The sequence below is a fragment of the Bison bison genome, unplaced genomic scaffold, assembly GCF_000754665.1.
Source record: "Bison bison bison isolate TAMUID 2011002044 unplaced genomic scaffold, Bison_UMD1.0 scf7180017864143, whole genome shotgun sequence".
Lineage (NCBI taxonomy): Eukaryota > Metazoa > Chordata > Mammalia > Artiodactyla > Bovidae > Bison > Bison bison.
The window spans coordinates 4,955,248-4,971,353 of record NW_011494715.1 but is presented as its reverse complement, the minus strand read 5'-3'; the positions used below and the strand labels follow the sequence as shown (position 1 = coordinate 4,971,353).

At 42.6% G+C, this 16,106-nt stretch overlaps 1 protein-coding gene across 3 annotated transcripts in view; it reads left to right on the top strand.

The window, feature by feature from the left end:
* MSRA (methionine sulfoxide reductase A) overlaps positions 1-16,106 on the top strand; it is a 230,084-nt gene that overhangs the window by 84,993 nt on the left and 128,985 nt on the right. For all 3 annotated transcript variants that reach the window (XM_010840281.1, XM_010840283.1, XM_010840282.1), the window contains one exon: positions 1,602-1,706. In XM_010840281.1, the coding sequence (XP_010838583.1) occupies positions 1,602-1,706 (105 nt within the window). The remainder of the gene's footprint in view (positions 1-1,601; positions 1,707-16,106) is intronic.

Here is a 16,106-nt window from a genome sequence, read left to right as displayed (position 1 = left end):
CAGTGATGACATCCAACCATCTCATCCTCTGTCATCCCCTTCTCCTCCTGCCCTCAATCTTTCCCAGCATCAGGGTCTTTTCAAATGAGTCAGCTCTTCGCATCAGGTGGCCAAAGTATTGGAGTTTCAGCTTCACCATCAGTTCTTCCAATGAACACCCAGAACTGATCTCCTTTAGGATGGACTGATTGGATCTCCTTGCAGTCCAAGGAACTCTCAAGAGTCTTCTCCAACACCACAGTTCAAAAGCATCAATTGTTCAGAGCTCAGCTTTCTTTATAGTCCAACTCTCATATCCATACATGACTACTGGAAAAACCACAGCCTTGACTAGACAGACCTTTGTTGACAAAGTAATGTCTCTGCTTTTGAATATGCTATCTAGGTTGGTCATAACTTTCCTTCCAAGGAGTAAGCGTCTTTTAATTTCATTTTGGACCAGGCTAAAGTCCTTACTAGGACTTCCCAGCGGTGCAAGTAGTAAAGAATCCACTTGCCAGTGCAGGAGATACAAGAGTTGAGGGTTCCGTCCCTGGGTTGGGAAGATCTCCTGGAGTAGGAAATGGCAACCCACTTCAGTATGTGACCAAAAAGAGATGGAAAACAAATTTGTGGAGGGCTCTATTATTTACTGGCTTCCCAGGTGGTGCTAGTGGTAGAGAACCCCTCTGCCAAGGCAGGAGACGTAAGAGACGCAGGTTCGATCCCTGGGTCAGGAAGATCCCCTGGAGGAGGACATGACAACCCACTCCAGTGTTCTTGCCTAGAGAATCCAATGGACAGAGGAGCCTGGCGGGCTACAGTCCATGGGGTCACAAAGGACTGAAGTAACTTAGCACGCTATTATTTACTAGGTTATAACACTGAAGTAAGAGAGGATAGGATTTCCACAGGTACAAGTGGCAATGCAAATACATTCTTCGCTGACCCACAGAACCTTGGGGACCACCTTTGAGAAGGGAATGTGCTAACGGGTGCTGCAGAGAGACATTTGCTATGGTCGTTATTTACCGCAGAGATGAATTAGGCTGGGGGACCACTTACCAGTCCACCGGGTATAGGAACCTGACCCTCTTCTCAGTGTTAGCAGCACAGCAAATATGTCTCTCTGTTACCAAATGTATCTAATGTGAGCCAGTTATAAGCCTGTTTTTTCACAGGTTCCTTTATCTGGCACCATCTCCCTCTGTAGTGCAGCTAAGCTTGCTACATACAGGGAGGGGGAGATGATAAAAATAAGCTGGCTCCTTTCCCTTTGCAGAGATCCAAATCTCTAGCACCATGTCAGGTTGGATCCATAAGGTTTCATAAGAATGAGATTAGAAGAAGGAAAGCCCAAGTTTATTTTCTCATGAAATTAAAAAAAAAAAAAAAAATTAGAGCACAATGAAGAGAAAGATCCTCCTCAGAAAACTTGCTCGAGGACAACCGCATGCTTTTATGGGAAAAGGACCAGTGACAGAGACTCAGAATGAAAGTGTTCAAGCACAATTGCCTTCAGAGGGAAGAATTTCAGCCTTTGGTGGTTTTGGGAAAACAGATAACTTGTCGTAAATCGGTGTTGTCAGTAAATTGGCGTTGTATGTTCTGTCTCTTTCAAGGAAAAACTGGCCACGCAGAAGTAGTCCGGGTGGTGTTCCAGCCAGAACGCATCAGCTTTGAGGAACTGCTCAAGGTCTTCTGGGAGAATCATGACCCGACCCAAGGTAGATGAGTGAGCCAGTATTTAATTATCTTACTAATTACAGCTGGGATAATTAGTGTTTGAGCTGCACGGAAGAGATGAACCTTGAAATCACACGGGAGCTCAAGAATATGATTGCAGACATTTATTGACGGAGAAGGGGAGGGGCTGGGGAAAAGAGGGAGAGAGAATAAAGGCACAGCCCCCCATCTGCGCCCCTCCCTCCTTTACAGCTGTCAGGGGTGGGAAAATTCCCACAGAGAAAGACGCCAGACAATAGAGTTTCGTTCACCTTTGATTATTGCATTATTCCTCCTTAATGCAGTCTTTTGTCTACAAAATTAAAGTGTCTTTCTAGCAGCTCCAAAGTTTTCCTGATTTATGGTTCCTTTATTTCCCTGAATTTAGCCTTTCTCATCTTTTGATGTTATCAGCCTTTTTTTTTTTTCCCCCTTTAAATGTCTGAGGGTGATAAAAAAAAATAAAGGTAAAATGCAGTATGCAGTGGGTTCACAATGTTTGGGTTATTTAAATATTTATTTTGTCTTCTTTGGAATTTATTGTATGGAGATATTAATATATTTGGGCTGTAAACAATGGTGGTCAGGAATTTTATTTGAATGCACACACAAGTGAATATCTCATGCTGGCAAATATCATTGTAATATCCAATAAAGGAGCAGTTTCCAGATTTCAACTTAACAGCCTTACAAGCACTGCTTTGCCAGTGTGATGATCTGGTATTATGAGTCTTATGAACTGAAAAGTCCTATATGTACGATATGATTTTCACAAACCCTGTTCATTTAGCAGGCTTCCCTGGCGGCTCCGACGGTAATGAATCTGCCTGCAATGCAGGAGACTGGGGTTCGATCCCTGGGTCGGAAATGGCTATCCACTCCAGTATTCTTGCCTGGAGAATTCATAACCTACATCTAACTAGGCTGAGAATTCTGTTGGCTTTAACAAAATATTTGGGCTTCCCAGCTGGCACAGAGGTGAAAGAACTTAACTGCCAATGCAAGAGATGCAAGAGACGTAGGTTCAATTCCTGGTTAGGAAAATACCCTGGAGAAGGAAATGGCGAGTCACTCCAGTATTCTTGCCTAGAAAATCCCATGGACAGAGGAACCTGGCAGGCTACTATCCATGGGGTTGCAAAAGATAGCAATTGGTCTATTTAATAAAAATCTGTTTCCTTTTGGTGTCAGGTCTTGCGGGAGTGGGTGAGTGGTGTTGGCTCTTTCCTGATGAATGTATGTGTTCTTCCAAACATGCATTGTGTTTTAGGATGGAACCTTTCCAAGATCCCAGCAACCCCAGCGCCAGGTTGGTCAGTCCTGAGTCCTGGTTACACCTGAGTCCAGGGTGATTTCCCAGAAGGCAGCGGTCAGAGCTAAGGCAAGAACAGCAACATGGTCAGCAGAGGAGCCAGGGTCAGGCAGGTCCAGGATGCAGGCTGATCCAGCAGGGTGACTGAAGGTGGGAATGAGGCCAGGAGCAGGTTCTCCATGACCGTCAAGTCTGGTTGACGTGGGGGCATGAGTCCCTGGCGGGGAAGCAGTGAGATGGGGTGCAGGGGAGGTATAGGACTGTTAAGGGCAAGAGTACTGTCATCAGAAGGTTCAGATGCCACCCTGGCTTGGACTGCCGCACTGCCACGTCATATAAGCACGGCAGGCCTGATGGCTTAGACATCCGTGCCTCAACGAGAAACTGATTGGTGAGCTCCATAAAGAAGGGGGTGACGGCCAGGGTCATTCTGAGGAGCCTTTGATTCAGAGGCAGCAGCCTCTTGCTCAGAGCCGAGGGTCAAGGCAGGATGCTGGGGGCTCCAGAGTTCTAAGTGGAGACACCTATCAGGAGCCCAGGTGAGCCTGAAGTCATGGAGCAGATAGGCTCTATGCGGGCCCACAAGGCTGGGTATGTGGCCTTGGCCTGGCCACCCGTGTCCTGATAGAACCACCTTGTTCTTGGCCTCCGCAACATTTTAAAGAAGGTGAAGTCTGCCATCTACTTCTCTCTCCTTACTCCTCTTAATGTCTTACCCATTTTATCATTTTCAGGGGACGAGAATGTGAACCATTTTTAATGGTCTTTATTGAATTTGTTACTATATTGTGTCCATTATATGTTTGGGTTTTTTGGCCCCGAGGCATGTGGGATCTTGGCTCCCAGACCAGGGATTGAACCCGCACCCCCTGAATTGGAAGGTGAAGTCTTAACCACTGGACCGCCAAGGAAGTCCCCACCCATTTTATCATATCTTTACTAGTGCGCCTCAGGTCACTAGTTCTTGACCCTGATTCTCAGGGGAATTCCACCTGCAAAAGCATTTTATTAGAATCTTTTGTTCTCCCCATCTCATGGATCAGATTGGTCTCAACTTTGGAAATTCTTGGTTGGCTATCAATATGAATTTGCTAGGGCTGCCATCATAAAGTATCACAGACTGGGTGGCTTAACCAACAGAAATGAATTTTCTTACAGTCCTGGAGGCTAGGGGCCAAACTTGAAGGCATTGGCAGGGTTGGCTTCATGTTGGCTTGCCCATGGCTGTCTTCTCATGTAGCCTTCCCTCTGTGTGTGTCTGTGTCTTAATCTCTTTGTATAAGATCATGAGTCAGATTGGATTAGGGCCCACCCAGATGGCCTCATTTAATCTTAATCATTAAAGACTCTGTCTCCAGATTCAGTTACACTCAGTACTGGAGATTAGAGCTTCAACATGTAAACTATGAGAGGAGGTGGGATGCACTTTAGCCCACAGCACTGTCTGATAATGTAATATTTAATAGGTTGATGTGCTGGTTTTTCAGAGGTACCTTTTTTCTGACAGGGTGTTCATAGGCTTATAGACTGAAAGAGACTGATCATCTGTTCCAACCTCAGCTTCAATTCTATGAGTCAGAAGATGAAATTGCTCATGGTGGGGGTCACAGACAATGGGATCGGAGTATTGAGTGACCTATTCTTACACTAATATTTTGGGCAAATTATACATGTAGGAGGAGAGTTTTTCTACCCTTGTGTATACTTGTTTCTGCTTAGAGTAGTGCTTCATGCAATGTACACAGTCATGCATTAAATCCCAAGGTATCTGATCTTCCCACATTATTATTAGAATTATTTTTTAGATAGTTCAGTGTAATGGGTCATGGTAAGAATCTTTTTCTACCTTGTAGGGTTACCTATGACCCTTCTGGAAATAGGGCCAGTGGAATGATCTAGGCCTGATCAGTCACAGTATCTTTTCCTGTTGTTATCAATGTTCAATCCAAACAACAGGCGTGTGACTCCAGCAGAACCAACTAGAGTCTTTCCCTGGGGGTGTTGTATGTTGTCACTTGGCTATGGGTGCCAGGGGAATAACCCACACAGAGCACCTGACCATGTGGTCCCCCAAATTCCCCAGTCTCCAGATACCATAGCAGAGCCTGACATTTAGATCTGGGTTCTGGCCCCAGTTGGGCCTCTTCCCAACCTCGCAACCTTGGCCAAGACACTTAATCTGAAACTCTGTTTTCTCATCTACAGAGAGGGGATAATAATGTCTATCCTGCCCACTTCTTGGGTTGTCATAGGAATGAAATGAAGCCATGTGAAAATCACTTGAAAGAACCATGATCAAAAACCAGGGTCAAGAACCCTGCAGGTGGTGGCATTATAGCTGTGTCCTTCTCAGCACAATACAGGGTCACCAGAGTTATTTAGTTATTTTTGTTTCCTTGATTTCTGTGGGGAACTATTTACCATCTGCCTACTACAGTGTGGGTTTTCTGCCGCGAAAGCTCTCCTGTACTTCCTGCTAGTTGGAAAGATTTCCACATTGCTTGTGTTCTCATTTGGTGATGTAACTGCTGGCGGTGATAGTCATGAGGTTGATAGACAGAAAGCTCCTTATCTTTACTGCTGATACAGTCCTCAGAAGAACCAGATAAAGTCCCAGCCTCTCATGCGTGCTCTGCATCCCTGTACCTCGTATGCTCTGTGCATGAATTCCATTGGTCCTCCTGTTTCTGCATAGGAATGCAGGTCCCAGACCCTGAACCTTGGGCCAAACCACAAACACACAAGTGTACAATGTGGAGACTCAGCTTTGCCTTACTTGATTGCATAAACCTGACTTTTCTATTCCAACCCGTTTCACTCTCCTCGATCCTGAGGGAAAGGACAACACATTTATGAAGTACCCCTTATGGCCCAGTCTCAGTGGTAGATGCGTTATACCTATAATTTCATTTAACCCCTACCATAACCTGATGAACTGGGTTTACTGTCTTCACTTAACAGAAGAGGAGAAATGAGATTCCAGAATACTGACAGTCTTGCTTGATGGTGTTGGCAGTAGTTGAACACAGCTCTGACTGAAGCCCAAATTGATTTTCTTTCCTCTACACTGGAATGATCCATGCTTCCTGATGAGGAAGACCTCTTCTAAGGATAAGCATTGTTCAGGATGCCCCCATGTAATATAGCTGTGCCCCTAACAACCTTTTTAAAGCAAATATATGAGGATGCTACTACAAATTTAATCATGCTGTAAATTGAATGCCCCTTTTATTAACCAGCACCATGTCACTTACCTCTGCAAAATGGAGATGCTCCCATGCATAATGTGCTCAACAGTCACTAGGCCACACCTGCTGCCCAGTTGGATGTATGGACCTCTGGTAGTAGCTCTGGACCTTCCCAGGGACTAGGGCACAGATGGGGAATTTCTCCAGTGTACTACCAAGGGAGCAGTGGCCTTTCTGCAGAGGCCTTCTGGCTGAGACTGTGAACTGAACCCAATATCAGTTTCCCCATTTCTAAAGGATTGGAATTTCAGCTGGATGTGCAGCCACCAATAAAAACGAAATTTCCCAGACTCTGAGTGACTAAGTATAGCCACGTGTCCAAAACCAGACTAGAAGAGCATGAGTGCAAGTGACAGTGTGAACTTCCGGGTTAAGTGCACTTAGCGGGAGGGCAGATGACGTCCGCTTCCCAGTCTGGTGCACTTAGGGGGAGGGCAGATGACGTCCGCTTCCCAGTCTGGTGCACTTAGGGGAAGGGCAGATGACGTCCGCTTCCCAGTCTGGTGCACTTAGAGGAAGGGCAGATGACGTCAGCTTCTGGGTCCAGTGCACACAGAGGAAAGGCCATTCTCTTCTTTCTCCCCTCTCACATACTGCCTGCGGTTGCAGTGATGACTGTCTTGGACTACAGGGATGGGGGCCTCACCCTTGTAATTGAGGACCTACAAGATAGAAGTTTCCAGAGTCAGTACCCCAGGCTGGACTCTTTATGTAAGAACTGTCTTCTCTAAGCTACTGTTATTTTGGTTCATTTTAGGCCTTTTTTTTTTCTTCTTTTTCTTCTCCTACAACAGTTGTGCTAATCCTTACTAAAATAGCTTTCAATATAAGCTGGTGATGAACTCCCAGTCACTCCTCTGAAGATCTTAATTAAAATGTTTCTTAATTAAAACGTCTTTAATCAAATCTCTTAAGAGTATGGACTCTAGGGTTAGAGGATATGGCTTTAACCAGTCCTGCCACGTGCTGTCTGTGTGGCCCGGGCAAGTTAACAGTCACTCACCACCTCTTTTCTCTGTGCCTGACCACCGGGTCCCAGCTCTAATTGATCTCATCTGGCTGCCACGCCAGCCTCCACCTGGCCTTAACCTTTCCTGATCTAGTACCCATAGTGACCTGTCAGAAGCACAAAAGGGAACTACATCCCTCTCCTGACTTTTCTTTGTGATGATATACACACTCTTCAGACTTCCCTGGTACCTCAGTGGCAAAGAATCCGCCTGTAATGCAGAAGCTGCAGGTTTGATCCCTCGGTCTGGAAGATCCCATGGAAGAGAACATGGCAACCCACACCAGTATTCTTGCCTGGAGAATCCCATAGACAGGGGAGCCTGGTGGGCTACAGTCCATGGGCTCCCAAAGAGTTTGACACGACTGAGCAACTAACCCTTTTGGAAAGTAAGCTTCATATTAAATAATTTTTCACTGAACAACTGGATGAATGAACCTCAGTTTTCCCATCTGTACAATGGTTGTTCTCCCTTCAGTGGTGTCAGGATGTACTAAGGAATATAGTCTGTTATGCAGAGCCCAGCGCTGGGTACAGAATAACGACATTGTATATAATAGCCACCATCCTCATCCTGCCCATGTCCTAAAGAGCCATTTCACCGGCTCCCATCCATCTGCCTTGCTTTCTCTTGTACCCCAGTACTCGATTTTTTTCTTTCTCATTTCCCCCATCTCATGTTCTGAATACCCTTGATCATCCCTTACATTTGGTTTATACCCTTTATCCTCAATCAACATTCCTTTTCCTCCCATGCCCACCCTCCACCCTCCCACAGGGAGCTCCCAGTTGTGCTCAGTAGCTTCATCTGTCTGCCCTCATGTCTCTGGTGTTGGTTTCATGGAGCCCTAGGACCACATACCCTAGCTTGCTCCCTTCCCCTCAGAGCCAACAGTAGGGGATTAATGTGGTTTCTTAGCTTGTGGTTGGAACTAGAGACCCCAAGGACTCTTCTCTACTCGGTGCCCATGGACCACACGTTCCGCCCTCCCAGCCTACTCCCACACTCCCTGTGCAGCATTGTTCAAGGTGCATGGTTCCCAGGAGGTCCCCAGAAGGTCAGGAGTGGGACTGGTCCACTCCATCTTTAGCAGATTTGCTTCATAGCCTCTCTCCAGGTGCATCGTAGAGAAGCCAGTGCCCTGTGCTGTCTACTGAACAATGTTAATTGGAGAGGAAAAAAAAATCCTCTTGTGTTTTCTCAATAAGTTGCCATTTAAGTGCTGGTGCTTATATATTTGAACTTGCCAAATTAATATCTGAACTTCATTGTGCTGACCCTTTTAAGTTAGTTTTTTCAAAATAAGTCTCCGGTTTTGAAGGACTATCCCTTTTTTAGCCCACGTACAAGGAATCTATCATCTGCAAATAATTAGACAGTGGGAATTATATTGTATTGCTAATGAGCAGATGTGCATACTTATAGTGGAGGAACAGCTGCACACATACAAAATGCAAAAACGACCCAAACCCAGCATTATGAATTCTGAAAGGGATTGCATTCTTTTAAGAATTTCAGAAACAGGAAAAAAAAAAGAATTTAACTGATACTTTTATTAATTGTTCTTTCAGTCATACTTTTCCTTGCATAACATTATCACACATGGACATAGCATCTTTGCTACTTGCAAATGTGCTATTTGCACTTTCAAATCCCTCTCTCATATAATACTATAAAGCTTATATTTAACATTTTTCCTGTGCCTTTCTAGTGCTTTAAGGGTTTGGTGCCTACAGACTCAATGACAGACTCCTCCTGGGTGTTTACTCTGGGCTGGGCGTAGTGCTAGGTTCTTAATGAGCATGTGATCCCATCTGATCCCTAAAGCAACGCAAGAGTAGGCAGTCTTAGACCCATTTTACAGATGAACAGATGGGCCCAGGGAGGTGAAATGATTTGCTATGAGCCAGTTGGTACGTTATTGTCAGAGCTGGGATTTGGACCTACCAGTTCAATTTCAAACCTTGTGTTACTTCCATTGTATGGTATGTGGTCCTGCATTGATACAAGATGCTATGGACTGACAGAATACACAGCTGCACCCTAACCTGCAACAGCAGCAAATTATCCAATGAAGAGTATCTGTCCTCATGAGCACCTTGTAATAGCTGTTACAATTTTGTAATCCTTTTAAGGATTTTCAGTATGAAAAAGTTCAAGTAGACTTTTTTTATACTATAAATCAAAATTTGTTTGTAAGGGATAGTGTGGTAGCAGTGTGTGTGTGTGTGTGTGCACACTCGCTCAGTCATGTCTGATTCTTTGTAGCCCCATGGACTGTAGCCCTCCAGCTCCTCTGTCCATGGGATTTCCCAGGCAAGAATACTGGAGTGGAGTGGGTTGCCATTTTCTTCTCCAGAGGATCTTCCTGACCCAGGAATCAAACCCATGTCTCTTGAGTCTCCTGCATTGGCAGTGGGTTCTTTACCACTGACACCACTGGGGAAGCCCCAGAAGAGTTTAGGAATGCTACTATCTTTTGTCAGCCTATACAAAGGGCACGTATCTGAGAATTTCCCTTGAAAGATGTGATTGGATCAGTGAATTCAAATAGACTTTTGCAGACTTTCAGCCAGGAAGAATTCCACATATCTTAGATTGGAGTGGTTAGGTCATTTAAACTTTGCTGATCAGTTCCTGAAATCATGTAAAATCAGTAAGAAGAAATGAAGTCAGAAGAATTAATTCACATAAAAGAATATTAAATTAGATAAGAGGAAAAATTAGAAATGATAACATTGGCAGAAACTAGAATTTCCAGGTTCTTAAATGGCAGACTAGCTACTTGTATCAGCTATCTCAGGAAAAGCCACTCAACATGTTGGATAAGATATAAAAAACATATTAAAAGCATCACATCAAAATACTGATGAAATGATTATGAATTACCATGTTAAAATTGAAGGGAACACAGGAATCTAGAAAGGTAAACAGGGGGCTAAAACCCTTTTGCTCTAGGAAGTTTGCCAGTTCCAGAAGAGTTGAGTCTTGAAGGCCTTATTAATCAAAGTACAATGAGATGCCCCCTCACACCTGTCAGAATAGCTAACATCAGAAAGTCTACAAATAACAAATGTTGGGTAGGATTTGGAGAAAAGGAAACCCTTGTTCACTCTTGGTAGGAATGTAAATTGGGGCAGTCACTCAGGAAAACAGTATGCAAGTTCCTCAAAAAACTAAAAATAGACCTGCCATATGATCTAGCAATTCCACTCCTGTATATATATCCCCTCCGAAAAGAAAATTGAAAACATTAACTTGAAAAGATACATGCACCCAGTTTCCATAGCAGCATTATTTACAGTAGCCAAGATATGGAAGTAACCCAAGTTGTTCATTAACAGATGAATGGAAAGAGAAGTTGTGGGGTGTGTGGGTGTACGATGGAATATTACTCAGTCATAAAAATTACATGCTACCATTTGCAACAGTGTGGATGGACCTAGAGCGTATTATGTTTAGTCAAATAAATCAGAGAAAGACAAATGCTCTATGTTGTCACTTATATGTAGAATCTAAGAAATAACACAAACAAATGTGTGTAACGAAACAGAAACAGACATGCTAATGTAGAGAACAAATTAGTGCTTACTAGTGGGGAGACGGAGGAGAGGGGCAACGTAGAAAATTAAAGTACAAACTGCTGCTGCTGCTGCTGCTAAGTCGCTACAGTCATGTGCGACCCCATAGACGGCAACCCACCAGGCTCCGCCATCCCTGGGATTCTCCAGGCAAGAACACTGGAGTGGGCTGCCATTTCCTTCTCCAATAAGTACAAACTACTAGGTATAAAATAAATAAGTGCAGGTCATCTAAAACCCCCAATCTCAACTTCGTGGGCCACCTAGCCTGGCCTTTGAATGAAGTTTCTGAAAACCAAGCAAAGCCCCAAGGTGAGCTTAACATGTAGGCTGTAAATAAATAATAAAACCTGCCAGCTTCCTTGCCAAGAACTCCAGGCAAATTTGTCCTGAAATTCCGTGTGAAATGAATGTATTTTCTACCTCCTAGTCCCCACCACACTGTCCAGGTCACTCACCCCCGTGCTCTGGCTTTGACTCAAGGTCAGTAGTTGAAACACAGTGACAAAGAGTCAGCTAACTTTTGCAGAAGCAAGAGCAAGTACAAACACCCTAAGTAGCTAAGTTGTGTCTGATTCTGTGATCCTATGGACTGCACTACGAGTGGAGGAGTGGAGGCTCCTCTGTCCTCCACTACTTCCTGGAGTTTGCTCAAATTCATGTCCATTGAGTCTGTGGTGCTATTTAACCATCTCATCCTCTGCTGCCCTCTTCTCCTTCAGTCTTCCCCAGTATCAGAGTCTTTTAAATACAATGTCCATGGATAATAATGTATGACTGCAGGACAACTTCCTTGTGTTAAGAAGTAAACACCAGGGCTGGCAGAGGGATGGTGGCAGAACCTGTGGGCTAGGTGGGAAGCTCACCCTCCACGAAGAAGGGAAGTGGGGACTGCTGCTGCCAAGGAGTGAGGAGACACCTGGAGGCCAAGGGTCAGGCCACCACTATCTCCTCCAGCAGCAGACACCATAGAGATCGGGCAGCCGGTGGGTGCACTGGCCACCAACGGCGACCCTGCACACAGGTGGCAGTGTAGAAGCCAAGACGGGAGCTTCCAGAAGTACTTTCAGAAAAATAAGAGTGAACCTCAGTACGCAAACACAGGGAACTGAAAAACCACAGTAAGCCTCGTTACTGAGTTTGAGAGCAGAAGCGACTGCAATTATACACTTAACAAGTTCTTTCCATATCTGGACCCCTGCCTGTCTATAATCAATTGTCTTCAGATGGAGAACTGAGTCCTAAAAGGTTGCAACATCCTTGAAGTTATGCAAAGAACTAAAGTAGCATGTGGCTTATCTAGGAGGTAAAGATGGGAATGGCTTCTGCTTGGTTGGTGCCCTCTTGAAGAGAAATACTTTTGCTCAGCTTAAGATCAAGCCCTGAGCCTTTGAAGTGGGAGCACTGACTCCAAGACCCTAGACTACCAGAGAAGTAACCCTGCTGCTGCTACTGTTAAGTTGCTTCAGTTGTGTCCAACTCTGTGCGACCCTATAGATGGCAGCCCACCAGGCTCCCCTGTTCCTGGGATTCTCCAGGCAAGAACACTGGAGTGGGCTGCCATTTCCTTCTCCAATGCATGAAAGTGAAAAGTGAAAGGAAGTCACTCAGTCATGTCTGACTCTTCGTGACCCCATGGACTGCAGCCCACCAGGCTCTTCCATCCATGGGATTTTCCAGGCAAAAGTACTGGAGTGGGGTGCCATAACCCTAGGGAGTATCAAATAGTGAGAACTCACACAAATGAAACCACTTGAATACAAGACCCAGCATCACCCAACCATCAGTAGCACCCTGGGCAGAATGTCTCATCTAAGCAAAAATCAAAACAAAAATGCAAACCCAATCATCAGCAGACAGGATTACCATCTCACTCACTCTTGCCCATCAGAGGAAAAACAAACAAACAAAAACTCAGCAGAAATCTCACACTTTATAAAGCTTACACAAAACAGAAAGGAAAAAAGAATTCAACCTTCTGCAAGGAAATAAGTCAACTTTCCTTGAAGCCTGGGAAAAGGAGACCTCAAACACAATAAGTTAAAAAAATAGCAAAAAGGCAGAGAAATACTACACAGGTGAAGGAACAAACTAGAAACACAGAAGTCCAAATAAATGAAGAGGAAATAGGCAAACTACCTGAAAAAGAATTCAGAATAATGATAGTAAACATAATCAAAAACCTTGAAAACAAAATGGAGAAAATGCAAGAATCAATTAACAAAGACCTAGAAGAATTAAAGAATAAACAAACAAACAACACAATTACTGAAATTAAAAATACTCTAGAAGGAATCAATAGCAGAATATCTGAAGCAGAAGAATGAATCAGTGAGCTGGAAGATAAAATGGTGGAAATAATTTCTGAAGAGCAGAATAAAGTAAAAAGAGTGAAAAGAACTGAGGATAGTCTCAGAGACCTCTGGGACCATATCAAATGCACCAAAATTCGAATTATAGGGGTCCCAGAAGAAGAAAAGAAAAAGAAAGGGTATGAAAAAAATTTTGAAGAGATTATAGTTGAAAATTTCCCCAACATGGAAAAGGAAATAGTCAATCAAGTCCAAGAGGCACAAAGAGTCCCATACAGGATAAGCCAAAGGAGAAACACACCAAGACACATACTAATCAAACTAACAAACACTAAACACAAAGAAAGAATATTAAAAACACCAAGGAGAAGCAACAAGTAACATACAAGGGAAACCCTGTATGCTTAACAGCTGATCTTTCAGCAGAAACTCTGCAGGCCAGAAGGGAATGGCAGGATATATTTAAAATATTGAAAGGGAAGAATCTACAACCAAGATTACTGTACCTGGCAAGGATCCCATTTAAAATTGATGGAGAAATAAAAAGCTTTTCAGACAAGCAAAAGTTAAGAGAATTCAGTACCATCAAACCAGCTTTACAACAAATGTTAAAGGGATTTATATAGTCAAGAAATACAGGAGAAGAAAAAAGATCTACAAAATCAACCCCAACCAATTAAGAAAATGGCAATAGGAACATATATATCAATAATTACTTTAAATGTAAATGGATTAAATACTCCAACCAAAAGACACAGACTGGCTGAATGGATACCAAAACAAGACACATATATATGCTGTCTACAAGAAACCCACTTCAGACCTCAAGACACATACAGATTGAAAGTGAGAGGCCGGAAAAATATATTCCATGCAAATGGGAAGCTAAAGAAAGCTAGCGTAGAAATCTTCATATCAGACAAAATAGATCTTAAAGAAGATTATAATAGATAAGAAAGGATACTACATAATGATCAAGGGGTCAATCCAAGAGGAAGACATAACAACTGTAAATATCAATGCACCCAACCTAGGAGCACCTCAATACACAAGACAAACACTAACAGACATAAAAGGAGAAATTGACAGGAACACAATAATAGTAGGAGACTTTAACACCCCACTCACACCAATGGACAGAACATCAGAGCAGAAAATTAATAAGGAAACACAAGTCTTAACTGACACATTAGATGAGATGGACCTCATTGATATCTTCAGGACATTCCATCCAAATGCAAAAGAATACACCTTCTTCTCAAGTGCACATGGAACATTACCCAGGATAGACCACATCTTGGGTCACAAATCAAACCTCAGTAAATTTAAGAAAATTGAAATTGTATCAAGCATCTTCTCCAACCACAATGCTATGAGACTAGATATCAATTACAAGAAAAAAAACTGGAAGAAACACAAACACATGGAGATTAAACAACATGTTTCTAAATAACCAATAGGTTACTGAAGAAATCAAAAGGGAAATAAAAAAATTTCTAGAAACAAATAGCAGTGAAAACACAACAACTCAAAACCTATGAGATGCAGCAAAATCAGTTCTAAGAGGGAAGTTTATAGCCATACAATCCTACCTCAAGAAACAAGAAAAATGTCAAATAGACAAACCAACTTTACACCTAAAACAACTGGGGGAAAAAAAAGAACATTTCTATATACTAACAATGAAAAATCAGAAAGAGAAATTAAGGAATCAATCCCATTCACCATTGCAACAAAAGCAATTAAATATATAGGAATAAGCTTACCTAAGGAGACAAAAGAACTGTACACAGAAAATTGTAAGACACTGATGATCATTATCCTCAATGGTGAACAATTGAAAGCATTTCCCCTAAAGTCAGGAACAAGAAAAGGGTGCCCACTTTCACCACTACTATTCAACATAGTTTTGGAAGTTTTGGCCACAGCAATCAGAGCAGAAAAAGAAATAAAAGGAATCTAGATTGGAAAAGAAGAAGTAAAACTCTCACTGTTTGCAGATGACATGATCCTCTACATAGAAAACCCTAAAAGACTCCACCATAAAATTACTAGAGCTAATCAATGAATATAGTAAAGTTGCAGGATATAAAATCAACACACAGAAATCCCTTGCATTCCTATACACTAATAATGAGAAAATAGAAAGAGAAATTAAGGAAACAATTCCATTCACCATTGCAACGAAAAGAATAAAATACTTAGCAATATATCTACCTAAAGAAACTAAAGACCTATATATAGAAAACTATAAAACACTGGTGAAAGAAATGAAAGAGGACACTAATACATGGAGAGATATACTGTGTTCATGGATCAGAAGAATCAATATAGTGAAAATGAGTATACTATCCAAAGCAATCTATATTTTCAATGCAATCCCTATCAAGCTACTAATGGTATTTTTCACAGAGCTAGAACAAATAATTTCACAATTTGTATGGAAATACAAAAAACCTTGAATAGCCAAAGCAGTCTTGAAAAAGAAGAATGGAACTGGAGGTACCAACTTGCCTGACTTCAGGCTGTACTACAAAGCCATAGTCATCAAGACAGTATGGTACTGGTACAAAGACAGAAATATAGATCAATGGAACAAAATAGAAAGCCTAGAGATAAATCCATGCACCTATGGACACCTTATCTTTGACAAAGGAGGCAAGAATATGCAATGGAGAAAAGACAATCTCTTTAACAAGTGGTGCTGGGAAAACTGGTCAACCACTTGTAAAAGAATGAAACTAGGACACTTTCTAACAACATACACAAAAATAAACTCAAATGGATTAAAGATCTAAACGTAAGACCAGAAACTATAAAACTCCTAGAGGAGAACATAGACAAAACTCTCTCCGACATAAATCACAGCAGCATCCTCTACGACCCACCTCCCAGAATATTGGAAATAAAAGGAAAAAAAAAAAACAAAAAACATGGGA